At 44.5% G+C, this 27494-nt stretch overlaps 3 protein-coding genes across 12 annotated transcripts in view; 2 read left to right on the top strand and 1 right to left on the bottom strand.

Moving 5' to 3' along the window:
• Positions 1–1680, top strand: part of COG1 (component of oligomeric golgi complex 1) — a 15624-nt gene extending 13944 nt beyond the window's left edge. For both annotated transcript variants that reach the window (XM_004090406.3, XM_030827773.1), the window contains exons 13-14: positions 355–430; positions 1487–1680. In XM_004090406.3, the coding sequence (XP_004090454.2) occupies positions 355–430; positions 1487–1624 (214 nt within the window). In that variant the 3' untranslated portion in view covers positions 1625–1680. The remainder of the gene's footprint in view (positions 1–354; positions 431–1486) is intronic.
• On the bottom strand, positions 529–27393 carry FAM104A (family with sequence similarity 104 member A). 3 transcript variants are annotated; one of them, XM_003279619.4, is made up of 4 exons: positions 27091–27393; positions 22209–22308; positions 5637–5699; positions 529–2941 (listed from the first exon to the last, which is right to left on the bottom strand). In XM_003279619.4, the coding sequence occupies exons 1-4, from the start codon at positions 27309–27311 to the stop codon at positions 2696–2698; spliced, it is 630 nt and encodes a 209-aa protein (XP_003279667.1). In that variant the 5' UTR covers positions 27312–27393; the 3' UTR covers positions 529–2695. The 3 variants fall into 3 exon arrangements, with proteins under 3 accessions (XP_003279667.1, XP_003279666.1, XP_012358128.1); XM_003279618.4 differs by lacking the exon at positions 5637–5699; XM_012502674.2 differs by lacking the exon at positions 5637–5699 and having other exon boundaries at positions 2845–2941; positions 22209–22226; positions 27091–27355.
• The window catches only part of C14H17orf80 (chromosome 14 C17orf80 homolog), a 38908-nt gene continuing 17074 nt past the window's right edge, over positions 5661–27494 (top strand). For 6 of the 7 annotated variants that reach the window (XM_030827781.1, XM_030827777.1, XM_030827778.1 and 3 more), the window contains exon 1: positions 27238–27494. The gene's annotated coding sequence lies outside the window, so the exon portion shown is untranslated. Of the gene's footprint in view, positions 5735–27237 lie in introns of those variants that run through there. The other variant, XM_030827776.1, reaches the window with a different exon arrangement.

Genomic DNA, 27494 nt, shown 5'->3' with positions numbered 1-27494 from the left:
CAAGAGGCTTCTGCCGGGCACTTTGGGAGGCTGAGGCGGGCAGATCACAAGGTCAGGAGATTGAGACCATCCTGGTTAACACGGTGAAACCCCATCTCTACTAAAAAAAATACAAAAAATTAGCCGGCCTGGTGGCAGGCGCCTATAGTCTCAGCTACTCAGGAGGCTGAGGCAGGAGAATGGCATGAACCCGGGAGGCGGAGCTTGCAGTGAGCTGAGACTGTGCCATTGCACTCCAGCCTGGGTGACAGAACGAGACTCTGTCTCAAAAAAAAAAAACAAAAAAAAAGAGGCTTCTGCTGGGCCCCAGAGCTGCCTGTTTGTGCTACTAAATTCTTTCCTCTTGTTTTGGAGGTTTGGACTTCTCCCACTGAGCATGACAAGCACTCGAAAGGCTAAATCAACCAGAAACATCGAAACAAAAGCTCAGGTTGGTGCCAAGAGCAAGAGGCTCATCCGTGGATGGGTCCCCACCTCCCACTAAGCCACCCATGATCAGCTCCCTTTTAAATAACTGATAAAGAACTGTGACAAAATGCACTAATGCTGCTTTTAATGGCGGCGCAATAGAGAAGTACAAGGTTTTACTAGCTTGAGCTACTAGAAGGTGTAAAAGATGCCTGCTGACACTACCAAGTAGCCTCTTAATAGAAATGTAGGAAATATACAGGACAGGGTGGAGATGATCTCTTGAATGTAGTAGGATGAAAGGGTTAACTGCCAACCCGGCCCTGTCAATCAGTGAACTTGTTTGGAAAAAATCTGTTTTGTTCTGGTGATGATGGTTTTATCTTCCCTTTTCGTTGGGTGGGAAATAACAGAAAAATTGTTTCCCCAAAAGTTTGACATTTTCTTGTTAATACACGTTTCGTTTCAGTACGATGCCAACTGTTAAGCCTGCAGGAATCCTCCTGGGTATTTCTGAATTGTGCTGTGTGCACGTGTGTTTGAAAGCTTAAACAGCTTGTCTTCTTACAGCATCGAGTTGTTTGCTTTATTGTTAGACACAATATTAGCAGTGTATCCTTTCCGTATTCCTTACCATGGAACCCATTAAGATCTAAAATCCTTGTCAAGTATCTGGCTTTAAAAGTTGGGAGATGGTAGTTAAGAAAAAAAAGCTCTTGGAAAAACCATCCAGTCCCTAAACATGGGCTATGTTGCAGCCTGTTCCAGAACAGTTTCCACTGCAGTGATCTTTCAGTTCTGCCCATATTAGGTTAGCAGGCTGTGGAGAGAGGTGCCTGTGTCTACCCTTTTCGCAAGACAGTCCTCATTTCCAAATTCTAGTTTTGTCACAAAGGCTCATGCTGTTCCGTGTCCTCTTCAAATCTGGACTGACAGCAAAGTCCTCTGACTAGAGTCATCGTGCTTCTCAGCTCCGCTTGTGTGTGCTGTGTGGACTCCGAGTGGCGTCGCGTGGAGGGTGAGTGGGCAGGAGGGCCCAGGTCAACTCTAAGGCACTTTTCTCTACATCCAATGGCAGGTTGTCCCCCCGGCACACTCCACAGCTGGTGACCCAACAGTTCCTGGCTCCTTGTTCAGACAGCTCGTCAGTGAAGAAGACAACACGTCTGCACCTTCATTATTCAAACTTGGCTGGCTCTCTAGTATGACTAAGTAACATGGCAACACATCTGTCTCTCCCTAAATAAATACTACCACATTATTTCTTCTAAAGGTGCCACTGCTCATCTGATTCTCAGCCAATCTTTCCAGTTTCACTGATGGAATGTGGCCCCCTAGTTACTGTTGGGGGTTACTTTAAGCATCAAGTTAATCTTTGTCCCAAAATTTCACAATACTTGTTGCTTTAGACATCAGTTCAGGTAGCTTACATTTTATTAGTGTTCAACAACACCTTAATTGTTGACACTACAAGGTGGAATTGTCAATGAGATCATGTAAGCTGCTGACTGACCAAGTTTGTAGGACAAAAAGTCATTACATATTACTTCACTTGCAGAACTGTGCCGTGTTTCCTACTAAAGTCTGAGGTGCAGACTGTGGAGGAATAGTGACACAGAAGTTATCTCGATATACAAGAATCCAAAAGACATTCTCCCTGGAAGTACAAATATATAACAAAGAGTAGAGACTATTATTAGGGAGGGTGCTTCACTGACAGTCTGAATTGGATCTGATTGTTCTCCTGTTACACAGGAGAGAGTACTTTCAATAGAACATCTACATACTGAGAGGTAGTATGGCAGTTAATTTCAGTGCAAGACTGAATCAAGCTTCCTATATTTTGGAAAAAAACTTAACGTTTTTTCATGGAAACTAGATACTCTTTACTAGTTTATTGAATAAAAAAAACTGAAGATCCCGCATTTTTAAAAGGCCCTTTACATAAAGTAGAGTTTCTAGATGACAGATTTGGAAATCAGTCTGAATGGGACATACTATGGATTCAACACAGAATGAGTTTTCCTCAAACCACTACCTTGACATAGATTTGATACCCTCCCTCAAAAGAATCCTATAAAAAATTGCTTCAAAGCCCCTTTGAAATTGCAATAGTGCAGCAAAACCACAAGTAAACAACTGCCTGTTAACCTGTTATTTCAAATATAGACTGAAAAGCCAACAGGCATTTTTTGTGTGCAATTTTTCTTTTAAAACAAGTTGTAAGTTGAAATATCAAATCTGCACAGCGCTGTCCCTTCACAGAAGGCAAGAAACTGCCGGCACATCATGTCAGAGGCCGCCCTCGGTGCTGTAGGCTGTGGAAGTGGGCCTCCCTCAGGGTCTGGTTGATGTGGAAGTACAGGCCTTGGCACAGCGCGGACTGCTCGGGCACGGGCTGAGGCGTGTTAGGGCTGGATCCGGCCATGGTCTGGCTCAAGCTGCCTTCCGGCCCGCTGGCCCTGTCCGGGCTGTTGATGCTGCTGCTGCTGCTGCTGCTGCTGCTGCTCCCACCACTGTCACTGCCTGAAGACTGGAAGTAAGAAGAAAGAAACAGGGTCACAATCAGGCTGTTTTGTTTAAGAGCTTTACTGTGGTTTCATGTACAGCGCTCTATTAAGAGTACCTTTCCAGCTCAGCTTGAGGATGAAGACATATACTGGGCTTTGGAATTGATAAAGTACGCTCTCCTAAAATGTTTCATCCTCTCCTCACAGCCACCCTCTCAGGCTGAGCAGGATTTATTGTCCCTAATACACAGCTCTAGGAGGATGGGTCCAGGTTCAAGCACGGGCTTCCTAACTCCAAATCCTTTCAACTATATCCTAATTCTTTTACAAGTATTCTCTACCTGCTTTTCCCATTCATTTCAATAATTTCCAACCAAAGAAGGCAGTTCTCAGCCTCCAAGGGAATGTATGAGTCATTGGGACAGGGTATAAAAAAGGTGACAAATAAGATGGCTTCTGGGTATAAGTGAAGATAAAAACTAAAAGCCTAAGCCAATTTTGTGATCATCATAGACACAAAATGGTATTCTGTAACTGAAAGGACTTTAATAGACTTCTGGTCAAGTTATGTTGGCATTATTGCAGTTCATATGTACATGTGTGTACATGAGCGTGCCTAACTTTTTCTTTAATGTAACTAACATGACTGGGTGTTTTAGTCATCTTGGAGAGGCTACTTGGAGATCCCCGATAAGAGTCACTTTCATTCTGCAGTTCATGTTTAAAAAAAAAGTCACTTTCAGAAATTCCTGGCTTCCACCACTAGGACGCTCAAAGGCGAGGGTGACATGAAGGACCCATTTCAGAATTATGGTATTTTACAATTTTTTTTTTTTTTTTGGAGACAAGGTCTCACTCTGTCACGCAGGCTGGAATGCAGTGGATCAAGCTCACTGCAGCCTCAATCTCCTAGGCTCAAGCAATTGTTCCACCTCAGCCTCCTAAGCAGCTTGTACTACAAGCGTACACCACCATGCCCGGTTAATTTTTTTTTTTTTTTTTTTTTTAGCAGAGACAAGATCTCGCCATGTTGCTCAGGCTGGTCTCCAACTCCTGAGCTCAAGCAATCCTCCTGCCTTGGCCTCCGAAAGTGCCAGGCAGGAAAGATTACAGGCATGAGCCACCATGCCCAGCCTTATTTTACAATTTTACTATTGCATTTCTAATAAACGACAACCCTGATAACTCAATTGGCAGTACCTTTCTGTATTTACAATGCAATACAATATTGTATTCAGCACATGAGAAAGAATTCTAGTAATTAACATCTAGCGTATAATTTTTTTTTAAACTTAGCCCTTTAATACATCCAAATTTATGTTCCCTTAGGCAAAGACATTGGTTCTGAAATGTCTGCTTACAACTAGGTAAAGTCTACACATAAGAAAAAAAAGACTGGAGGCCGGGTGCAGTGCCTCACACTTGTAATCCTAGCACTTTGGTTGGCTGAGGCAGGTGGACTGCTTGAGTGCAGGAGTTCGAGACCTGGCCAACATGGCAAAACCCCCATCTCCATTAAAAATACAAAAAAATTGGCCGGGTGCAATGGCTCACGCCTCAGGTCAGGAGTTTTGAGACCAGCCTAGCCAACACAGTGAAACCCCTTATCTATTAAAAATACAAAAATTAGCCGGGCATGATGGCAGGTGCCTATAATCCCAGCTACTAGGGAGGCCGAGGCAGGAGATCACTTGACCCTGGGAGGCGGAGGTTGCAGTGAGCTGAGATCGCGCCATTGCACTCCAGCCTGGGCGACAAGAGCGAGACTTCGTCTCCAAAAAAAAAAAAAAAAAAAAAAAAAAAGGCCGGGCACGGTGGCTCATGCCTGTAATCCCAGCACTTTGGGAGGCCAAGGCAGGCAGATCACGAGGTCAAGAGATCGAGACCATCCTGGCCAACAAGGTGAAACCCCATCTCCACTCCACTAAAAACACAAAAATTAGCTGGGCGTGGTGGTGTGTGCCTGTGGTCCCAGCTACTAGGGAGGCTGAGGCAAGAGAATCGCTTGAACCCGGGAGGTGGAGGTTGCAGTGAGCCGAGATCACGCTACTACACTCCAGCCTAGGCAATCGGAATGAGACTGTCTCAAAAAAAATAAAGGCTGGAAAGAAAGAACGCAATCACAGTAGTTATATTAGAATGGAAAGATTATAGCTGCTTGACTTTTTCTACACTTTGAATTTTTGCAATGTGGTTATTATGTATTTTTATTATAAAAATGTATAAATTAAACAAAATGCTGTTTACAGATATATATTTTAAAGTGATTTTTAAAATCCTAGTTCTATCCCTTTTTTGACCAAAAATTACATCCAATAATATGCATATAGATAACTTATCTGAAACAATGAAAACAAGCAATGTTCACAAAGCTGCCATCATTAACAAGACTAAAACCAAGACTTGTGATAGTGCCGAGGCCACTGGAGCTATGGTCATGTACCCCAATGCCTATAGGTAGCAAAGGACAACCCCTCTTTCTAGAATAAAAAAATAAATGAAAATAAAAACCTCATGAAAGGATGATAATGGGCCGGGCAGGATTTGCAGCACCTGCAACTGTATTTACTTAGAGGGTTAAGAAGCCAAAGCCAAAAACAAAAATTGTATTCTACAAAGGTGTCTCCTAACCTAATATAACAATGTAGAATGGCCACTTGCACCTTTCGAATCGTGAATATTTAACAAACAGGTCACTACACTCAATTAGAAACCCACCGCGCAGAATGCTTTGTTTCCTCTTAGTCTGTTTTCTTTACTGTTTCTCATTACAGGTACTGTCTGAAAATCAAGGCAAGAACTACAATCAGTTTCTAGTAAGTCAAGTTTTCATCTCAAATTATATCTATTTCATACTATAATAGCACAAGGGTGATGTTACTCTAAGAAAAGGCAAAAGTTCTTTAAATAGATTAGGGAAGATTTCTGTACATTATTTTATTTTATTTTATTTTATTTTAGCATTAGGTAGATTTGCAATTTCCAGTTCATTTAAAAAATCTTGGCTGGGCGCAGTGGTTCACGCCTGTAATGCCAGCATTTTGGGAGGCTGAGGTGGGCAGATCACGAGGTCAAGAGATCGAGACCATCCTGGCCAACATGGTGAAATCCCATCTCTACTAAAAATACAAAAATTAGCTGGGCGTGGTGGTGCGTGACTGTAGTCCCAGCTGCTTGGGAGGCTGAGGCAGGAGAATCACTTGAACCCGCGAGGCAGAGGTTGCAGTGAGCCAAGATCACGCCACTGCACTCCAGCCTGGCAACAGAGCAACACTCTGTCTCAAAAGAAAAAAAAAAGTGTTTACTGGGCCTTGTTTATAATGGCTAAAAATTGGAAACAACCTAAATGTCTAATAGAGAATTGGTTTAATTATATTACATCCATTAATATACATATATGATGAAATTCTATTCAGCCATTAGCAATGATCATAGAGACATACATACACTAACATCGAAGTCTTCAGCATCATTTTTTACATCATTTCATATTAAACAGTGCATATAGTATATCAGTTGATTCTTAAAATGTTTTTCTCAAATATATACATACATATATTTATATACACCAAAAACAATCTGGAAGGATATATATGACAAAATATTTAGGATTTGAATCTTCTATTTTATTTTAAAATTTATTTTCTAAAGTGTCTACCAAAAAACATTTCTTTTGAGAAAGAAACTGATAATGAGTAAGTGAACTAAAGAATGCTACCATGGCCGGGCGCGGTGACTCATGCCTGTAATCCCAGCACTTTGGGAGGCCAAGGAGGGCAGATCACGAGGTCAGGAGATCAAGACCATCCTGGCTAACACGGTGAAACCCCGTCTCTACTAAAAATACAAAAATCAGCCGGGAGTGGTGGCGGGCGGCTGTAGTCCCAGCTACTCAGTAGACTGAGGCAGGAGAATGGCGTGAAACCAGGAGGCAGGGCTTGCAGTGAGCTGAGATTGTGCCACTGCACTCCAGCCTGGGCGACAGAGCAAGACTCTGTCTCAAAAAAAAAAAAAAGAATGCTACCATGGGCCAGGCATGGTGGCTCACACCCGTAATCCCAGCACTTTGGGAGGCCAAGGCAAGCAGATCACTTGAGGCCAGGAGTTCGAGACCAGCCTGGCCAACATGGCAAAACCCAGTCTCTACTAAAAATACAAAAATTAGCTGGGCACGGTGGCGCATCCAGCTACTCAGGAGGCTGAGACAGCAGAATTGCTTGAACCTGGGAGGCAGAGGTTGCACTGAGCCGAGATGGCACCACTGCACTCCAGACTGGGTGACAAAGTGGGACTCTGTCTCAAAAAAAAAAAAAAAAAAAAAAAAAAGAAGGCTACTAGGAAACCAAGTAAGGTCTTCAATTACATTTAACTTCAAAATGGAGACTGTAAAGTATTGATACTGCCAATATGATTTTGAGAAGATTGTTTCACCTTAACTACCTCAGAACTTCTAAAGCTGCTTCAGTTGTATTCACTTGCATTGAGCAGACCAATGATAGTTTTAAACTATTCAGGCTTTGGTATCTATTTTCTGACAATTCAGACCAGTTTTCTCACTACTGGGGAGGCTTAGGGAGTGTCACACAATCTATAGATGGACCAGGATTTTTCAAATTGAGAGTGAAACCAGCATAAAATTGGTGGGTTACAACCAGCATTAAAAAAAAAAAAAAAAAAAAAAAAAGACAACAGAGTGCAACATAAGGATATTGTTCTGTGAAGCTTTCTTTCAATTATTCACAAATATATTTGGTATGTACTGGGTTACAAAATAAAGCATTTCTATGGAACAGGGTCAAAACATTCTTTTAAGTTACTGTAGTTGATCTTAACACTGTCATCTGCTTTATGGGATAAAGGAAAGACCATTCTTCACTTTTAACCCAAAAGGCATAAAACTAAATTTGAAGTCTGTATTAGTGCCTTAAGATATATACAGAAGTAAAACATTTTTGTCTCCTAAAGTAAAAATCTTGAAACAGAAAAAATCCTATTTCCCTCACTTAGTTGAATCTTTTTAATATCAGATTGCTTGAGGGCAAAAGCCACTACTTGATGATGCACAGCTTTGGAAATGGAAACTGCTATCTTAGTAGAGAAGTGTTTACCTTGTCACATTTGTTCTCGAAAAGACAGCAAATTCTTTTACCAAAAGAGAAACAATGGTCCAAAGACTTTGGGACCGAGAAGGACCATCAAATAGGAATCCCACTCTTATGATCCTGATTCCTTACAGACTCATCAAACAGTTTAACCAAATCAACGGTTACAAAGCTCATTTTCTTTTCTCTGAATTGTCCATTTAGGCTTAGTGCTGACATGACATCTGACCAGGCTGTTTTCACGACAAATCTGTATTAGCAATCAAAAGAGAATAAAGCTGTGTGTGATCTGTGAAATAAAAACCCCTTGCAGGTCTATGAACACAAGCAAGATAAATTTACGAAGGCTCTGGCCAAGAATCTCTCTAAACAATATACAGAGTCCTGTTTTGAAGATCTGTGTGAAAAAGAAGGATTCTAGGTTATTATTTCGGTAATAATAAAACCTACCATTGTATCCTTGTAACCGCAGACATCTGGGTAAGACCCAGAAGAGAACTGCCATGATACAATCTATTTTGGAATTACCTATGGGCTTTTTATTTCATTTTTTAAAACAGGGTCTTGCTCTGTCACTCAGGCTGGAGCAGTGGCATGATTATAACTCACTGAAGCCTTGAACTCCCATGCTCAGACGATCCTCCTGCCTCAGCCTCTTGAGCAGCTGGGACTACAGGCGCATGCCACCATGCCCAGCTATTTTTTGTAGAGACGAGGTCTCACTATGTTGCCCAGGCTGGTCTTGAACTCCTGGGCTCAAGACACCCTCCTGCCTCAGCCCCACAAAGTGCTAGGATTACAAGTGTAAGCCACTGCACCTGGCCACTAGGGGCTTTTTAAAGTGTAAACGCCAGGGCCCCACCTCAGCACCATGCTGGCAAAAGTGAGAGGTGACAGCGTGCTGGCAGTCCTCACAGCCCTCGCTCGCTCTCGGCACCTCCTCTGCCTGGGCTCCCACTTTGGCGGCACTTGAGGAGCCCTTCAACCCACAGCTGCACTGTGGGAGCCCCTTTCTGGGCTGGCCAAGGCCAGAGCCGGCTCCCTCAGCTTGCAGGGAGGTGTGGAGGGAGAGGCGCAAGTGGGAACCAGGGCTGCATGCGGCGCTTGCGGGCCAGCTGGAGTTCCAGGTGGGCGTGGGCTTGGCGGGCCCTGCACTCAGAGCAGCCGGCTAGCCCTGCCGGCCCTGGGCAGTGAGGGGCTTAGCACCCGGGCCAGAGGCTGCAGAGGGTGTACTGGGTCCCCCAGCAGTGCCAGCCCACCGGCACTGCACTGGATTTCTCGCAGGGCCTTAGCTGCCTTCCCGCGGGGCAGGCCTCAGGACTGCAGCCCGCCATGCCTGAGCCTTCCCCCGCCTCCGCAGGCTCCTGTGCAGCCCGAGCCTCCCCGCCGAGCGCCGCCCCCTGCTCCATGGCACCCAGTCCCATCAACCACCCAAGGGCTGAGAAGTGCGAGTGCATGGCGTGGGACTGGCAGGCAGCTCCACCTGCAGCCCCAGTGCAGGATCCACTGGGTGAAGCCAGCTGGGCTCCTGAGTCTGGTGGAGATGTGGAGAACCTTTATGTCTAGCTCAGGGATTGTAAACACACCAATCAGCACCCTGTGTCTAGCTCAGGGTCTGTGAATGCACCAATCGACACTCTGTATCTAGCTGCTCTGGTGGGGCCTTGGAAAACCTTTATGTCTAGCTCAAGGATTGTAAATACACCAATCGGCACTCTGTATCTAGCTCAAGGTTTGTAAACACACCAATCAGCACCCTGTGTGTAGCTCGAGGTTTGTAAGTGCACCAATCAACACTCTGTATCTAGCTGCTCCGGTGGGGCCTTGGGGAACCTTTATGTCTAGCTCAGGGATTGTAAATGCACCAATCAGCACCCTGTCAAAACAGACCACTCGGCTCTACCAGTCAGCAGGACGTGGGTGGGGCCAGGTAAGAGAATAAAAGCAGGCTGCCCGAGCCAGCAGTGGCAACCCGCTCGGGTCCCCTTCCACACTGTGGAAGCTTTGTTCTTTCGCTCTTTGCAATAAATCTTGTTACTGCTCACTCTTTGGGTCCACACTGCTTTTATGAGCTGAAACGCTCACTGCGAAGGTCTGCAGCTTCACTCCTGAAGCCAGCGAGACCACGAGCCCACCGGGAGGAACGAACAACTCCAGATGCAGCACCTTAAGAACTGTAACACTCACTGCGAAGGTCTGCAGCTTCACTCCTGAGCCAGCGAGACCACGAACCCACCAGAAGGAAGAAACTCCGAACACATCCGAACATCAGAAAGAACAAACTCCAGACGCGCCACCTTAAGAGCTGTAACACTCACCGCGAGGGTCCACGGCTTCATTCTTGAAGTCAGTGAGACCAAGAACCCACCAATTCCGGACACAAAAGGAGGGTGCAGCTTGTTCTCACATCCAACCACTGGGCAAAGAAATGTTTGTGTGCCTACTATGTACAAGGCGTTCCACTGCTGCTGAAGCATTCAGCAAATATTTACTAAGCTGAATCAAGAAAATGGTAGCACCATACCCATTGGTAACACACAGTTCACAGCTACTGTGGTGATGGGAATCCAGCAATGGATGCTGACTGAATACTAGGAGAGGCTCCTTAACATGAATGGTGTCTCAGCTGGGCCCAGGAGGATAAGGAAGAATTTTCACAGGCAGGGTATGACCAATGGGAACAAGAGCAAACTCAGAAAAGCAAGGTGTGGTGTGGGTGGGCCGGCCCTTGGCAGGAGTGAGTGAGAGGGAAACTGCACAAGAGGTGATGGCTAGATTATCAAGAGCCATGAGGGCTGCAGGAACAGGTGGGTCCTGAGCGTGTAAGACTGGCTCAGGTCTATACTTACGAGTGGGGATCCTAGGAATCTGTGGGAGATGAATGAGGTCAAGGATCTGAGAGCAGAGCCCTACTGGGAGCTTTCCTAATACAACAAGCAGGAAGGCAGGCCCAGGAGGACTGTGGAAATGACAAGGAAGGAGAACATGCACCACCCCCGAGGGGGACGGAAAGAACTCTGGAAGGAGAGAAAGAAGACATAGGGGACTCGAGCATCAGGACAGTGCTGGGCAGACAGCAGGTGTTTGGGAACTGTTTGCTGAATGGAAAGACCATTGGTGAGCCTGGCAAAAAGTTTGAACAGAGTCAAGGAGGAAGCCAGGATCCAGAGAGGAAGGGAGGGAAGGCCGATGAGAAAGTCCCAGCAGTGGCTGCAGGCAACTGAAGGTGTCTGGCGTGAAGGGAGAGGGAGAAGGCACACAGGAAGCTGAGGGGAAAACAAGGCAGAGAGGAGGTGAGTGGGGAAAAGAGCCCACTAGCAGGCCAGGGAAATAAACAGTGGGTAAAAGAAATCTGAAGAGCTGAAAAGAAGGGAGAAATACTAGAAAAAGCTTTCAGGAGTCTTGAGAGAATATAGAGCAAAAAGGCAGAAGGACACACTACTCTCTTTGGCAGAAGGACTAGATATAACTAAATTGTGAAGCAGAGGACGGGGAAGTTGAAGTTCATTTTCTTAGTCCAAAGGGCTCAAATGATACATCAAAGGGCACAGAAGCTCTGGTCTCTCAGCCAGGCCTGCCTTTAATTTTATTTTTCCAGTGTGCAAAGTCAGTTTAAGAGACAACTCACTTATACCCATGGCAGAAACTAAACAACTCCAAATACTATTTCTACTAATAACCTTAAGAAAGCACCCCCACCCCAGACAGAAATATTAATCACTAAGCCATTCCGCTTCATAAAAAGAGACCTATGTGTATATTATCTAGAACCAAATGCTTTCTCTTCTTAATTTGAAAAGCAGGGCTGGGCACAGTGGCTCATGCCTGTAATCTCAACACTTTGGGAGGCCAAGGCAGGTGGATCACTTGAGGCCAGGAGTTCGAGACCAGCCTGGCCAACATGGTGAAACCTCATCTCTACTAAAAATACAAAAAACCAAAACAAAACAAAAAAATAATTAGCCAGCCATAATGGCAAGCACCTGTAATCACAGCTATTCGGGAGGCTGAGGCAGGAGAATCGCTTGAACCCAGGAGATAGATGTTGCAGTGAGCTGAGAATGTGCCACTGAACTCTAGCCTGGGGGACAGAGTGAGACTGTGTCCCGATTTAAAAAAAAAAAAAAAAAAAAAAAGGGCCGGGCATGGTGGCTCACGCCTGTAATCCCAGCACTTTAGAGGCCGAGACAGGTGGATCATGAGGTCAAGAGATCGAGACCATCCTGGCCAACATGGTGAAACCCTGTCTCTACTAACAATACAAAAATTAGCTGGGCATGGTGGCATGCACCTGTAGTCCCAGCTACTCGGGAGGCTGAGGCAGGAGAATCGCTTGAACCTGGGAGGTGGAGGTTGCGGTGAGCTGAGATTGTGCCATTGCACTCCAGCCTGGCGACAGAGTGAGACTCTGCCTCAAAAATAAAAAATAAAGGCCAGGCGCAGTGGCTCATGTCTGTAATCCTAGCACTTTGGGAGGCCGAGGCAGGTGGATTGCCTGAGCTCGGGAGTTTGAAACCAGCCTGGCTAACACGGTGAAACCCCGTCTCTACTAAAATACAAAAAATTAGCTAGGCGTGGAGGCGTTCGCCTGTAGTCCCAGCTATTTGAGAGGCTGAGGCAGGAGAATTGCTTGAACCCAGGAGGCAGAGGTTGCAGTGAGCTGAGATCACGCCACTGCACTCCAGCCTGGGCAACAGAGCGAGACTCCACCTCCAAAAAGAAAATAAAAAATCAATGTAGTATTTTATTTTCTGTCAAGCCCCAGCTTCCCCTTACCTCCATCCCCTCTTTCAATGGTGCTTTCAATTAATGTGAACCTTAAAAGAGGAATCTCACCCACAGTATATACTCCATCTCTGGAGTCATGATGAAGCTGATTTTCATTCTAAGTCTGCCACAGAATCTGGATTAAATGCAAGAGATGATCCCCGCCAAGTCTATCAGAGCATCTAATGTAAAATTTTGTGCTTCCAAAGTGTCCAATAATTTCAGAAAACTTCAGATCTACCAATATTGGTGAGACAAAAGATTCCAAATGAACTCAGTGGGTTAATTAAAACCACTTTATAAATAAGCAAGGAAAGAAAATGCAGGTGATAACTTTTCTGTCTCCATGAATAAATAACATCCTTTCTATACTTTTGTTACCCTTATAAGGTGAAACTGGACCACACGATGTGTTTAAAGTTTCTTCTGAACGGAAATATTGTATTATTAATATCACTTCACTTTGTTTCCATTTCAACAGGCCAAAAAATAATGCCCAGCAGTAGAAAAAGATGTGTATGTGTGTATCTTCAGTACTTAATAACAGATTTTAACATTCTGTTTCAAATAAGAAACTGCTGCCAGGCGCGGTGGCTCACGCTTGTAATCCCAGCACTTTGGGAGGCTGAGGTGGGCAGATCACCTGGGCTCGGGAGTTTGAGACCAGCCTGACCAACACGGAGAAACCCCGTCTCTACTAAAAATACAAAAAATGGCTAGGCGTGGTGGCTCACACCTGTAATCCCACCACTTTGGGAGGCCAAGGCGGGCAGATCACGAGGTCAGGAGATCGAGACCATCCTGGCTAACACGGTGAAACCCCGTCTCTACTAAAACTAAAAAAAAATTAGCCAGGTGTGGTGGTGTGCGCCTGTAGTCCCAGCTACTTAGGAGGCTGAGGCAGGAGAATAGCATGAACCCGGGTGGCGGAGCTTGCAGTGAGCCGGGATCATGCCACTGCACTCCAGCCTAGGTGGCAGAGCGAGACTCCGTCTCAAAAAAAAAAAATACAAAAAATTAGCCAGGTGTGGTTGTGCATTGCCTGTTATCCCAGCTACTCGGGAGGCTGAGGCAGGAGAATCGCTTGAACCTGGGAGGCAGAGGTTGTAGTGAGCCAAGATCGTGCCATAACACTCCAATCTGGGCAACAAGAGGAAAAAGTCTCAAAAAAAAAAAAAAAAAAAAAAAAACTGCTTGGGGTAGCTTAGTATGCTGTGAATTGAAGTATTTACAAACATATCAAGGACTTAAACTGTAAGCGAAGTAAATGTATTCTATAAATTAGACTAACAGCACTGTTCCTCCCTTTTGAATGGATCTTTTAAGAAATTAATCTCGGCTGGGCGCGGTGGCTCACGCCTGTAATCCCAGCCCTGTGGAGGCCGAGGTGGGTGGATCACGAGGTCAGGAGATTGAGACCATCCTGGCGAACACTGTGAAACCCCGTCTCTACTAAAAATACAAAAAAATTAGCCAGGCGTGGTGGTGGGCGCCTGTAGTTCCAGCTACTCAGGAGGCTGAGGCAGGAGAATGACGTGAACCCGGGGGCAGAGCTTGCAGTGAGCGGAGATCGCGCCACTGCACTCCAGCCTGGGCAACAGAGCGAGACTCTGTCTCCAAAAAAAAAAAAAAAAAAGAAAAAAATGAAATTAATCTCAGGCCAGGCATGGTGGCTCATGCCTATAATCCTAGCACTTTGGAAGGCCGAGGTAGGTGGATCGCGTGAGTCCAGGAGTTAGAGAACAGCCTGGGCAACATGGCGAAAACTTGTCTCCACAAAAACAGTATAAAAATAAGCTGGGCATGGCAGTGCGCGTCTGTAGTCCCAGTTACTCAGGAGGCTGAGGTGGGTGGATCACCTGAGCCGGGGGAGGTCAAGGCTGCAGTAAACCATGATCATACCACCACATTCTAGCCTGGGAGACAGAGTGAGACCCTGTCTCCAAAAAAAGAAAAAAAAAAAAAAAAAAAAAAACTTAATTTCAGAGCTAATTTGCTACAGGGTTCTAAACACACAATCCTAACAGTTTCACTGAAAAGAGTCGGCCAAATCAGTCTGTCTCTTAGAATGTATTAATACTTCTACTCCAAGACGGATTAAAGATGAGAATGGGCAAGAATGAAGAGCTTAAAATAACATTTAAAAAAATTATTCTAAATACTCCTATTGTCATATGAATTCACATTATTTTTTTAAAATCACCTAACACTCTGCTAATTCTTATCAGTTAAAACAAATGAATTTATAGACTCCTAATTTTATGATACATGGATCCCCTGGTTCTATTCTTTTTTAATTTCTCACACTTCCGCATTCCCACCAAGAATTTCCTTAGGATTTTAATATTAACATCAAAAATTTTGCCTTCTAGTAGAGACAAGAAAGGGGCTGAAGCTGTCCTAGGTAAGCCACTTCTGTTTTTTTGTTTTTTGTTTTTTTTGAGATGGAGACTCGCTCTGTCACCCAGGCTGGAGTGCGGTGGTGCAATCTCATCTCACTGCAACCTCCGCCTCCTAGGTTCATGTGATTCTCCTGCCTAGGCCTCTTGAGTAACTGGGACTACAGGCGTGCACCACCACGCCTGGCTAATTTTTGTATTGTTAGCAGAGACGGGGTTTCAAGCAGAGACCGGTTGACCAAACTGGTGTCAAACTCCTGACCTCAGGTGATCCACCTGCCTCTCTCTCCCAAAGTGCTGGGATTATAGACATGGCCTGGCGGCCACTTCTGTTTTATCTCCACATTTTTTCACTCTCTATCTGATATTACTTCACACTGGTCTAAAAAATCAAAATGCTCTTGTTAAGCTAAGTTAAAGGTATTAAAAAAAAACTGAGGTCTTTGTACTTTTAAAAGGTATTGCTTTTTTTTAATTTAGATTTTTTTTTTTTTTTTGAGATGGAGTCTCACTCTGTTGCCCAGTCTGGAGTGCAGTGGCGCAATCTCAGCTCACTGCAACCTCCGTCTCCCGGGTCCAAGCAGTTCTCCTGCCTCAGCCTCCTGAGTAGCTGAGATTACAGGTACGTGCCACCACGCCAGGTTAATTTTTGTATTTTTAGTAGAGACGGGGTTTCACCATGTTGGTCAGTCTGGTCTCGAACTCCTGACCTCGTGATCTGTCCGCCTTGGCCTCCCAAAGTGCTGGGATTACAGGCATGAGCCACCGCGCCCAGATTTTAATTTCTTCCCTCCCAAAGATGAGAAGGTATTGCTTTTATTTACTCAAGTAGGAGCACTTTTTACAAGGCATATACTTAGGTAACAGATGCTAGATTTACACAGAAACTTCTAGTGTAATTTGTAGATAAAGATATTAAAACTGAAAGTAAAGAACATTACTCCTTCTACATGTAAATAATAGAATTCAATCTAAAAAGACTAGACCCTAAAAAAAAATTTAAGTTAAATTTAAGTAGTTTTTACCCATCCAAATAGTTGCCCAAGATCAGGACTTGATAGACAAAAATTGATAAAAATCATTTCACTTCTTGCTCAGTGAAGAGAAAACTGAGCCTGAGATAGATGTTAACTAATGTGATTCATCTAGAATGGCTTTACACGAAACAAACAATTAGGCTGAGCATGGTGGCTCACGCCTGTAATCCTAATACTTTGGAAGGCCAAGGTGGAAGGACTGCTTGAGCCCAGGAGTTCAAGATCAGCCTGGACAACATGAGGAGATCCCCATCTCCACAAAAAAAATTTTAAAACTAGCCAGGTAGGCCGGGCACGGTGGCTCACGCCTGTAATCCCAGCACTTTGGGAGGCCAAGGCAGGCGGATCACAAGATCAAGAGATCGAGACCATTCTGGCCAACATGGTGAAACCCCGTCTCTACTAAAAGTACAAAAATTAGCTGGGCGTGGTGGTGGTCCCCTGTAGTCCCAGCTACTCGGGAGGCTGAGGCAGGAGAATTGTTTGAACCTGGGAGGCGGAGGTTGCAGTGAGCTGAGATGCGCCACTGCATTCCAGCCTGGGGATAGAGCGAGACTCTGTCTCAAAAAAAAAAAAAAAAAAAAAAAAAAACAATTAGCCAGGTGTAGTGGCGCACGCCTCCCAGATGTTTGGGAGGCTGAGCAGGGAGGAGTGCTTAAGCCCATGAGTTCACAGCTGCAGTGAGCCATGACTCCTGCACCACTGCACTCCTGCCTAGGCAACTGAGCAAGACCTTATCTCAAAAAAAAAAAAAAAAAATTAAATTAGTAAATACTTCAACTTAAAAAAATAGTATTCTAAGGCTCATAAGTCATTAAGTCCAAGTTACTGGAGTTAAAATTCAAAGTCTTCAATTCAAGCACTAATCAGAGATTTGGAAAAAAAAAAACACAAGACCTCATTTTTGTTTTTTTTCTTGCTAGAAATCTAAAATTGCTTTATAGCTAAGATCACATCATGGCATGTACTTGGAAAAAACATCTTCTAGATAAAAAGAGAAGGAAAATTGTTCTTCTCTGTTCCTGACTCAAAAGAAGGCTAGGGCTGGGCGCGGTGGCTCACACCTATAATCCCAGCACTTTGGAAGGCCAAGGCAGGTGGATCACCTAAGGTCAGGAGTTTGAGACCAGCCTGGCCAACATCGCAAAACCCATTTCTACTAAAAATACAAAAATTAGCTGGGTGAGCTGGCGGGTGCCTGTAATCCCAGCTACTCAGGAGGCTGAGGCAGGAGAATCACTTGAACCTGGGAGGTGGAGGTTACAGTGAGCTGAGATCACGCCACTGCACTCCAGCCTAGGTGACAGAATGAAACTCTGTCTCAAAAAAAAAAAAAAAAAAAAAAAAAAGAGAAGACTAGGCCCTAGCTGCTCTTGGATATATTTAGCAAAGTCTCCCAGAACCTCTGCTCTATCTTCTGGGAGAGCACACACCATGGTCAGGAGCGTGCAGCCCAACAACCACACCCTGGGGCTCCGCTCCTCCTCTGCCTCTTACTAGCTGTGTTCTTTGGACAAGTGACTATTTTTCTGTGTGCCAATTTTTCCACCTGAGAAGTGGAGATAATCATACCTACTAAAACAGGCTGGGCACGGTAGCTCACGCCTGGAATCCCAGCACTTTGGGAGGCCAAGGCAGGTAGATCACCTGAGGTCAGGAATTTGAGACCAGCCTGACCAACATGGAGAAACCTTGCCTCTACTAAAAATACAAAATTAGCAGGGTGTGGTGGCGCATGCCTGTAATCCCAGCTACTCGGGAGGCTGAGGCAAGAGAATCGCTTGAACCCAGGAGGCGGAGGTTATGGCAAGCCGAGATTGCGCCATTGCACTCCAGTCTGGGCAACAAGAGTGAAACTCCCTCTCAAAAAAACAATAAACAATGAAAAAATAAAATGGGGGAAGGAAGCCATTTATGCACACATTAACTTATGCACACATAAAGTTTCTCTCTACATAACTAATCCGGCAAATCAGTTCACGTTATTTAGCTTTACAGTATCTAGGAAAGGAGGCAGATACTACTATCTCCATTGTACAGATAGTTGTGATTTACTTGTGGCACAATTTAATGGTTTAACATAAATAAAACACCTCACATATTTCCCCGTACTTGCCATTATTATTGTACTTAAGTGAAAAGGTTAACTTTTAGAAATGAATTGTAAGTAACTTTTAAATCTCTCTTAGAATTAAACAAAAATTCCTCACAAAGTTCAAGTTATAAGAAAAAGAATTCTTAAACAGCCAGGTTAACAAAAAAAAAGAAAAGAAGAAAAAGAATTTGGCCAGGCCCAGTGGAGGAGGGTCAGAGGCCAGGAGTTCAAGACCAGCCTGGGCAACATAGCAAGACCCTGTCTCTACAAAAAATTTAAAAAAATAGCCAGGTTTGGTGGCACATGCCTGTAGTCCCAGCACTTCAGGAGGCTGAGATGGAAGGATCATTTGAGCTCAGGAGGTTGAGGCTACAGTGAACCATGATCATGCCACTGCACTCAGCTTGGGCAACAGAGGGAGACCCTGTCAGAAAGAAAAGAAAGAGAGGAAGGAAAGAAGGGAGGGAAGAAGGGAGGGAGGGAGAAAGGAAGAGAGGAAGGAGGGGAAGGGAGGAAAGTGGAGGGGAGGGGAGGGGAGGAGAAGGGAGGGGAGAGAATGGGAGGGGAGAAAGAAGGAAGGAAGGAAGAGAATTCTAGCCAGGCATGGTGGCTCAAGTCTATAATCCCAGCATTTTGGGGAGGCTGAGGTGGGAGGATCGCTTGAGCCCAGGAGTTCAAGACCAGCCTGGGCAATATAGTGAGACATCGTCTCTATAAAAAAAAACCTTAAAAAATTAACCCAGCATGGTGGCATGCGCCTGTAGTTCCAGCTACTTGGGAGGCTGAGGTAGGAATATTGCTTGAGCCTGGGAGGTAGAGGTTGCGGTGAGCTGAGATCACGCCACTGCACTCCAGCCTGGGTGACAAAGCTTATTCATTCAGGGAAAACATAAGAAATGGTTTCTCTTACATAACTTAGTTTCAAGGAAACTGACCTCACGGCCCTACCTCAGAATTAAAAGAAAACATTTTCATTAGTAATGTCATTAATAAAATATTTTATTGTCTAAATTGTTAATATAATTAAAAATGAACTGTTTTATTTTCCCTTTTATACACAATCATCAAAAACCAGCCAAATGTCCCTAAACTTGATATTTTACTGCTACAAACATAATAATTTATTCCAGTAGTGAAAATTTCATTATTTGGGGCTTAACTTTCCATTTTAAAAGATTTTCCCTCTGCCCTTTGCTTCTCTGGCTCTCTCATCATTCACTTGTCCTTGTTACTTGTTAATACCACTGCCAGGAAGCACAGCGCAGCACAGCACAGCACAGGACAGGACAGCACAGGACAGGACAGCACAGCACAGGACAGGACAGCATAGCACAGCATAGGACAGGACAGCAGACAGGGGACAGCATAGGACAGGACAGCATAGCACAGCATAGGACAGGACAGGACAGGACAGCATAGCACAGCACAGCACAGTACAACAGCACAGCATAGGATAGGACAGGACAGGACAGGACAGCACAGCACAGCACAGCACAGGACAACAGCACAGCAGCACAGCACAGGACAGGACAGGACAGCACAGCACAGCACAGGACAACAGCACAGCACAGCATAGGATAGGACAGGACAGGACACCATAGGACAGCATAGCACAGGACAGAAGACAGGACAGCACAGCACAGGACAGGACAGGACAGCACAGCACAGGACAACAGCACAGCACAGCATAGGACAGGACAGGCACAGGACAGCAAGCACAGGACAGGACAGGACAGCATAGCACACAACAGCACAGCACAGCATAGGACAGGACAGGACAGGACCACACAACAGCACAGCACAGGACAGCACAGCAGGCTATTCTGGTCAATGTTCAGTAAGCAAGGCTGAAACTAATGGTTGTAACACCCCATTAGGTGATCTACCAGTGAGTTCAGACAGAAACTACCAGTAATGACCTTAAACGATAAGGAAGACAATCTAGTCCTTCCTTCAGATAATGATTACGGAGTGGCTCAACAACTGAATTTCTTTGGACAAGTAAGGACAAGCTCAGCTAGAGAACACGGGAGGTTGAGTAACAAGACGTTGTTTTCTTCTGTGAGATCAAAGCACGGATTTTAGAAAGAGAGTAAAGGTTATTTTGTACCAAAAAAAATAAATAAATAAAATAAAAAATCTACAATATCTGCCTTACTTAAGAGATCGGAAATGTTAATTTTTTTAAAAAGGATGACAATTTCTTTTTTTTAACCAAGAGATAAAAGCAAGAAAAAGATGGCAATTTCTATTGCTGTTCTCAGGCTTCAAAACTGGCAGATACAGGGAAAAAAACGTTAATACAGAGAGTTATACCTACCATACCCTTGACTGAAATGAACATCACATAGCAGGACTTACATACAGACACAGTAAGGAAATACTGATGTCAACACCATGAAAGTAATCTTTGCATACTCTTTCAATGAATAGACTTACAATTCAAAAGAATGGAAACTCAATTACTATTACAGGGTTTTATCATTAGATATTCATGGTAGCCTCTAATCTTGTTTTCTTTCATCCCTGAGATTCCCAACTATTACATTAAACAAAACTCAATTACCTTTCTGATAATCATTTTTTAAAAAGAAAAGAAAAAAGCAAATAGGAAAAAAAATACATATATATATTTTTTTCTGAAACGGAGTCTTGCTCTGTTGCCCAGGCTGGAGTAAAATGGCGCAATCTCAGCTCACTGCAACCTCCGCCTCCTGGGTTCAAGCAATTCTCCCACCTCAGCCTCCCGAGTAGCTGGGATTATAGGCGCGCACCACCACACCCAGCTAATTTTTTGTATTTTTAGTAGAGATGAGGTTTCACCATGTTGGCCAGGCTGGTCTCGAACTCCTGACCTCGTAATCTGCCCACCTTGGCCTACCAAAGGGCTGGGATTATAGGGATGAGCCACCACGCTCAGCCAGGAAAATATTTGAAGAGGAAAAACAGCTATAGAAACTCAGATCTCCACACAGAAGGATTCTACTCTGCACTTGTTCACTGTCTCTGAACTAATGTTACCTACATGAAAGTTCCCGGTTTCTCCCCCTTGGGGGAGTTACTTTGAATTGCTGACAAAGACAGACTGGATATAGGTCAAATCCTATTATCAGGAACTAATTAAAGTACAAATTATTTGGGTACACTCACAGAATTCTACTGTGAGTTATGAGGCTAGGGCTCTTTGTTGTTGAGGCTTTTTTCTTAGTGTGACAACTGTTAAGGGTCAAAATCTCTAGGTGCGTAACTTAATAGCAGCATTACTTTATATTGGTTTCCTTTCCCCAGCACAGAGCAGCCTTCCAATTGCACAGAAAATGTATCCTCAGTCTGCGTACTGAAGCACTCTTTCAGGAAATCAAAAATTGTAAAAAAGTTCAAGAACACCCAACTCCCCTTCCCTCTCACCACAGGAGCTCTTTTCAGAACAAAATAATGAAAAGTAAAATCACTGAAAAATGGGATTCTGCATACACATACCTTACATATTTTACATGCGTAAAGTTTCTCTTAAAAGGCATTTGAATTGAAGCAACAAAATATGTTTATCTTAAAGACAATTCATGGTTTATAAACTACCAGAAAAGAAGCTGGCTGCTGAAATACAAAACAGGGAGTTCAAACATAGGCTTTCAAAGAGCCACGAAATTTCTAACAAATACAAATGAGTGTGGACATGCATGACTATGTGCAGATATGTACTGTTTTGCTGGGGAGAGGGTACACAGCTTCCTCAAAGGGACCCTGATTTGGAAAGAGAAAGGTTAAACCAGTATAACCAAGTAAGGTCATTTTAAATTATTCTTCAGGTAAATTTAATTACACAGCAGATACTGGGTTATTTAACTCAAGCAGTGAAAACAATAGATTATGGTGACCACACTTCCTACCTCTGTGTCCCAGGAATCCTGAAAGACAGGGTTTCTGCTACTCCTTTTGGTCTGGGGGGGAAGATGGTTGTCTTCTTCGTTGCCATTCCTTCTCCTCTTCCTGAAATTAAATCACAAGGAGAAAAAAAAAAAAAATCCAAACAACTGATGTTTTGGACACTTGAATTGCAAACCATAACAACATATAAATTTGCCCTCTGGCCTGAGAAAACATAATTCACCATATGATATCCCAATAGGTTATCAGTTGGAAATGCACCATCACTGGACACTAAGAGCAAAAATACAAGATAGCAGCAGCGAGGTCAAGCTTAAATTAGTAAAACTCATTTCTAAAAAGAAGCTTAACAATTTTAAATGTCTGTTGGGACTAAAACAAGAACAGAAGAGGTTAATGACTAAGCTTTCAACCTCTAACCTAATTAAGGTTTTCTTCTTTTTACACTCCCTGAAATCACGATTCCGAGTTACCTAATTGTACTCCCTTCCATATGACAACATTTGATATAAGAGTGGCTGCCTTTGCCTATTTGCCCTGAAAATCCTTATAAAAGTACCTGTTGGTCACATTAACCTGATTATTCTGGCAACACTAGCTGGTATTATGATATAACAATTACTTCACTAGATTGTTACTATGAGATTATAGCATAAGCTGCTTAAAATTTCCAGGTTTAAAGAAAAATCACACATCTTTCTTAGGCAAGCGTTCTCAGATGTGCAAGAAAGACCAAATTTGTATGTACTCTATTTAAGAATTATGTGCTGTCAAGATGATTTCTGAACCCGTTAGAAAACAGAAATCAATTAAAGGAGGTATAATTTTCAGTCAAATTGCCTGGAACTGTACTGTCCAATATGGTAGCCACTAGCCACATATGGTTATTTACATTTAAATTAACTAAAATTAACCATCCAGTTCCTAGGTCACAGCAGCCCTGTTTCTAGTGCTCAGTGGCCACGTGTAGCTAGTGGCTACTGCACTGACCAGCACAGATAAAGGACATTTCTGTCACTGCAGAACGTTCTCCAGAGCAGCACAGGCTAGAGGTCTGTATGTACATGGCAGCAGCACCAATTACAAAACCCTTAAAGTTTCAGCTTTCTATAGTTAAGAGACAAAAGGCTAGTGTGGACACACAGCTTTTGGAAAGCATGTACATTTGGAGGATATAGTGACTTCTATATAATTATACACTTTCTATGAGAGTAGGGTGGCTTACAGTGGCAGGCCTTTAATCTTAAAGGTTTTGAGTTGAGGTTTGAATATTAAAGAAAATAAATGATTACCCTAAGCTCAATTCTCTGTACTCTGCAACATTCTGAATAGGTCTAACTTTAATAATGAGTATGGATCCCAGCTTAAGTTTGGAATAATAAAGAGTGTGTGGTTCTGATAAAGCTTCAACCATCCTGCACTGGGCTATGTAATTTACTTCATTCTAAGACATTTCTGCTCCCTACCTTTCTCCTAATTAGGAGATCAGATCTTAGCTGCACATTACTTTGAAGTAGTTGGAGGTTAAAAAAAAATAGATGAATACCAGGTTTTAATAATCATTAAATGGATGTGCTTTTATCATAAATTTGAACCAAGAAACTGCTAATTTCATCCTAATATGATCAGGGAATTTGCGTGGGAGTGTTCTGCAGAGGCAAAGCAATGTCTGCTGGGAGGCCAGTCGACACCCAAAGAGAAAGTCACTGAGTAAGTAGCAGCTGCTGGTCCTCACACACCCATTTTATCAGCATGCCAACAGCTGATTGGGCTTTGGGCTGCTGAGTCACTCTAACCAAACTTAGGAGCCTGATCAAAATTTGCTATCTCCTCATTTATAATGGGGGATAGAGCTTTCCAGGACAAGACTATGAATGTCAAGGAGGTTGCATGGCAGAGGGACTGTAAGAACAAAAAAAGATGAGATGATTTTGTGGATTTCAACTAATCTCTGGCAGAGTCACATGAAATATCCCTGCCTCATAAATTACTTATCTCTCAAGGTACCAGAATAATCTCTTTGGCCTGTTGGTGGCCTTCTCCTCTGGATGGTACCAGATTAAGAAAGACTCCTACCTGCTCTTCATTTGCATTTTTCTAGGCTCTTAGCAGATCTCATCCTTGAAACATTCTTCTTTCAATAACGGTGTTAACAACTGGCAAGATTACAGCTTCTTGCTCATCCCTATCCGTTCAATCAATCAGATTACAATTTTTGGCATTAATGCCACAGACCAGGTTATAATTTTAGCAGGCACCCCTATAACTGATTATATTCTCCCCTACCCATCTAGGTGCAGATTACCAGTTAGCATCTGTTACTTCTACAGATGGTTGTTTCCATCACGTTGCATTATTTCATTTCTCTCCAACCTTCCTGTCATCTCCTAGAGACTCGGCATAGAAATAATCTTAAGAGTATGGGCTGGGCGCGGTGACTCACACCTGTAATCCCAGCACTTTGGGAGGCCAAGGCAGGCAGATCACTTGAGGTAAGGAGTTCGAAACCAGCCTGGCCCACATGGTGAAACCCTGTCTCTACTAAAAATACAAAAGAGTTAGCAGGGCATGTGGCGCGTGCCTGTAATCCCAGCTACTTGGGAGGCTGAGGCAGGGGAACTGCTTGAACCCAGGAAGTAGAGGTTGCAGTGAGCCGAGATCACACCACTGCACTCCAACCTGGCCAACACAGTGAGATTCCATCTCAAAAAAAAAAAAAAAAAGAGTATGGAAACTAGTGGTTTTCAAACTTTATTTTAAAAAGTAACAGAACTCTTTCTTTCTTACTGTAAAAAAATTCTCTCTATATAAGAGATAAAGGATCTGTTAAAGTAGGGACTCCCAGTCTGGTGAGGTGGCTCACATCTGTAATCCCAGCACTTTGGGAGGCCGAGGTGGGTGGATCCCTTGAGCCCAGGAGTTCAAGACCAGCCTGGGCAATATGGTGAAACCCCATCTCTACCAAAAATACACAGATTAGCTGGGTGTGGTAGCTCACACCTGTGGTCCAGCTACTCAGGAGGCTGACATGGGAGGATCACCTGAGCCTGGGAGGTTGAGGCTGCAGTGAGGCATGATGGCGCCACTGCACTCCAGCCTGGTCGACAGAGTGAGACTCTGTCAGTCAATCAACCAATCAATCAATAAGCAGGGACTCCCTCACCACACAACCACCTCTCTGCGGCTATCCAATCTACTGTGGGACAGCCTGAAAACTCTTTTTTTTTTTTTTTAGATGGACGTTTCGCTCTTGTTGCCCAGGCTGAAGCACAGTGATCTCGGCTCACTGCAACCTCCGCCTTCCAGGTTCAAGCAATTCTCCTGCCTTAGCCTCCGACATAGCTGGGATTAAGGTGCCTGCCACCAGGCCCGACTAATTTTTTTGTATTTTTAGTAGAGACAGAGTTTCACCATGTTGGCCAGGGTGATCTCGAACTCCTGACCTCAGGTGATCCCCCCACCTTGACTTCCCAAAGTGCTGGGATTACAGGCGTGAGCTACCGCACCCAGCCGAAAAACCACCATCTTAGACCATCCTAGAGCTGGCAGAGCTGGCCCATCATACTCCATTAAACACTGGCAAGAAAAGCCTGTCCAAATCAAATAACTTCTTTAAAACATGTTGAGATTATTTGTGTACAAGATAAAAGGAATCTACTGCCAGTATAAATGCATTCAGATTAGTTGTGTACAGTAGAATTTTTATTTGTAGGAAATATTTAGATTTTTTTTCAGATATGTGAGACATCCCAAGAGAATATCATAAGTATAAACTGGGTTTGGGAAAGAATAATATGGCAGTTGGGTCAGATTCACTTCATCTAAAGATCTTGTTCCTAATTCCGATGGCATGTCTGTAATTGGGCCCCCAATTTCAAATTTAGTCCACTCTTCTTTTCTATTCAAGGAGAGGCTTTATGCTCCACTTGCTACATGACCCAAATCAATAATCCAATGCAGCAGCTTGGGGAACCCTAGGTTTTCACTATGGGACCAAATAAACTCAGGATACTTTTGAGAACTTCAATCCCATGAAATAACTATTTCAGAGAAGGATCCTTGTGGAAAGACCGTAACATGAAGAGCATTCTGAGGTAACCCTTCTCGACTTTCTCCTCCACACATTCTTGAAAAGGAAATTAAGAGGGAGAAAAAAATTAAGAAATCTCAACTTAGTCCGGACTCTAGTAGTACATGTCAAGCACAGAACCCCTAATTTAAGACCCGGGTCCCGAGGCCAGGCTCCCTTGGGAAGGTAGCGAGTGCATCGAGATAAAATCCTTCCTCCCGCCTTCGGAGTCAAACGGCCCCGCATCCAAACAGTTTAGAATCCAGCTTGTTCTTAATGCTACAGTCAAGAGAGGATCCATAACCCGCCTTGGTCATCTGCCCTTCTGTGTTCACAACCGTTCAGGGAACAAGTTCTTCAGTCTAACCGAATCTTTCCCTGCTGCGGGGTGAAGCCCAACCTTTCTTTCTGACCTTGGGGAGCCGGCAGCTCCCCGCCCGGTGCCCTCACAAAAGCCTTAGGGGCTCCCTCTCCAAGATGAGACGTTTCTCCCATCCCCCCACCCTCCTAAATTTAGGACAGGAAAGCTTTAGGGCCACCGTCTCTCTTCCGGGACCGATCACACTTCGTTCCAAATAAGAAAAGACGGGGGGGGAAAAGATGGAGGGGCGGGAGACCTGGACCCCGGAGAGTCACCTTCCAGCTACCCACAGGAACGAAGCATCACTCGCGCATCCCTCTCCCCTCCTCCCCCGGCCCGCAGTGCACCCCACAGGGAGCCCCGCCGGGTCCACACTTGCTCCGACTCCCATTTCGCGCGCCCCCTCGGCTCCATCTCCCAGATCCTCAGGCGACGAATGGAAAGGGGGTCCCACCTGGGACGGAGGCGCTCGCTCATGGCAGCTGGCGGATGGAAGCTACGCGGCGCCGCTCCGCGAAGAGAGGGAACAGAGGGGGTTGTGTTTCGGCGGCCGCCACGCCCACCCCCTCGGGCCTTGGCTCTCGCAGCCGCTCGGGTGGACGCAGCCGGTGGCGAGTACCCCTCAGTCGGACCCGTACCACCACTACTTCCGGCGTCTGCTCCGCGCCCCCCCATGTCGCTGCCGCCGTGGTACCGCCCTCTCGCGGCTGCGCAGTGGCACCATCCCAACCGCACCGACCGGTAACCCCGCCCACGGGAAGAGGCGGGCTCGGAGGGGGAGGAGCGACTACGAGCTTCTGGGAGAAAGGACCTCTCCTGGGGTGGCGGAAGCGCTCGCCTGCTCACAGCCAACGGAGG

The sequence above is a fragment of the Nomascus leucogenys genome, chromosome 14 (genome assembly GCF_006542625.1).
Source record: "Nomascus leucogenys isolate Asia chromosome 14, Asia_NLE_v1, whole genome shotgun sequence".
Taxonomy (NCBI): domain Eukaryota; kingdom Metazoa; phylum Chordata; class Mammalia; order Primates; family Hylobatidae; genus Nomascus; species Nomascus leucogenys.
The sequence above is the reverse complement of the archived record's forward strand: the minus strand, read 5'-3'. Positions and strand labels throughout refer to the sequence as shown.

Excerpts from the sequence above, each read along its gene's own strand:
- FAM104A (XM_003279619.4), bottom strand. The coding sequence starts at position 27,311 with ATGGGGGGGCGCGGAGCAGACGCCGGAAGTAGTGGTGGTACGGGTCCG. Across the intron at positions 22,309-27,090 it reads AGCGAGCGCCTCCGTCCCAG|GAAGAGGAGAAGGAATGGCA; the intron begins GTGGGACCCCCT and ends ATTTAATTTCAG. Across the intron at positions 2,942-5,636 it reads GAAACAAAGCATTCTGCGCG|TCTTCAGGCAGTGACAGTGG; the intron begins GTGGGTTTCTAA and ends TCTTACTTCCAG.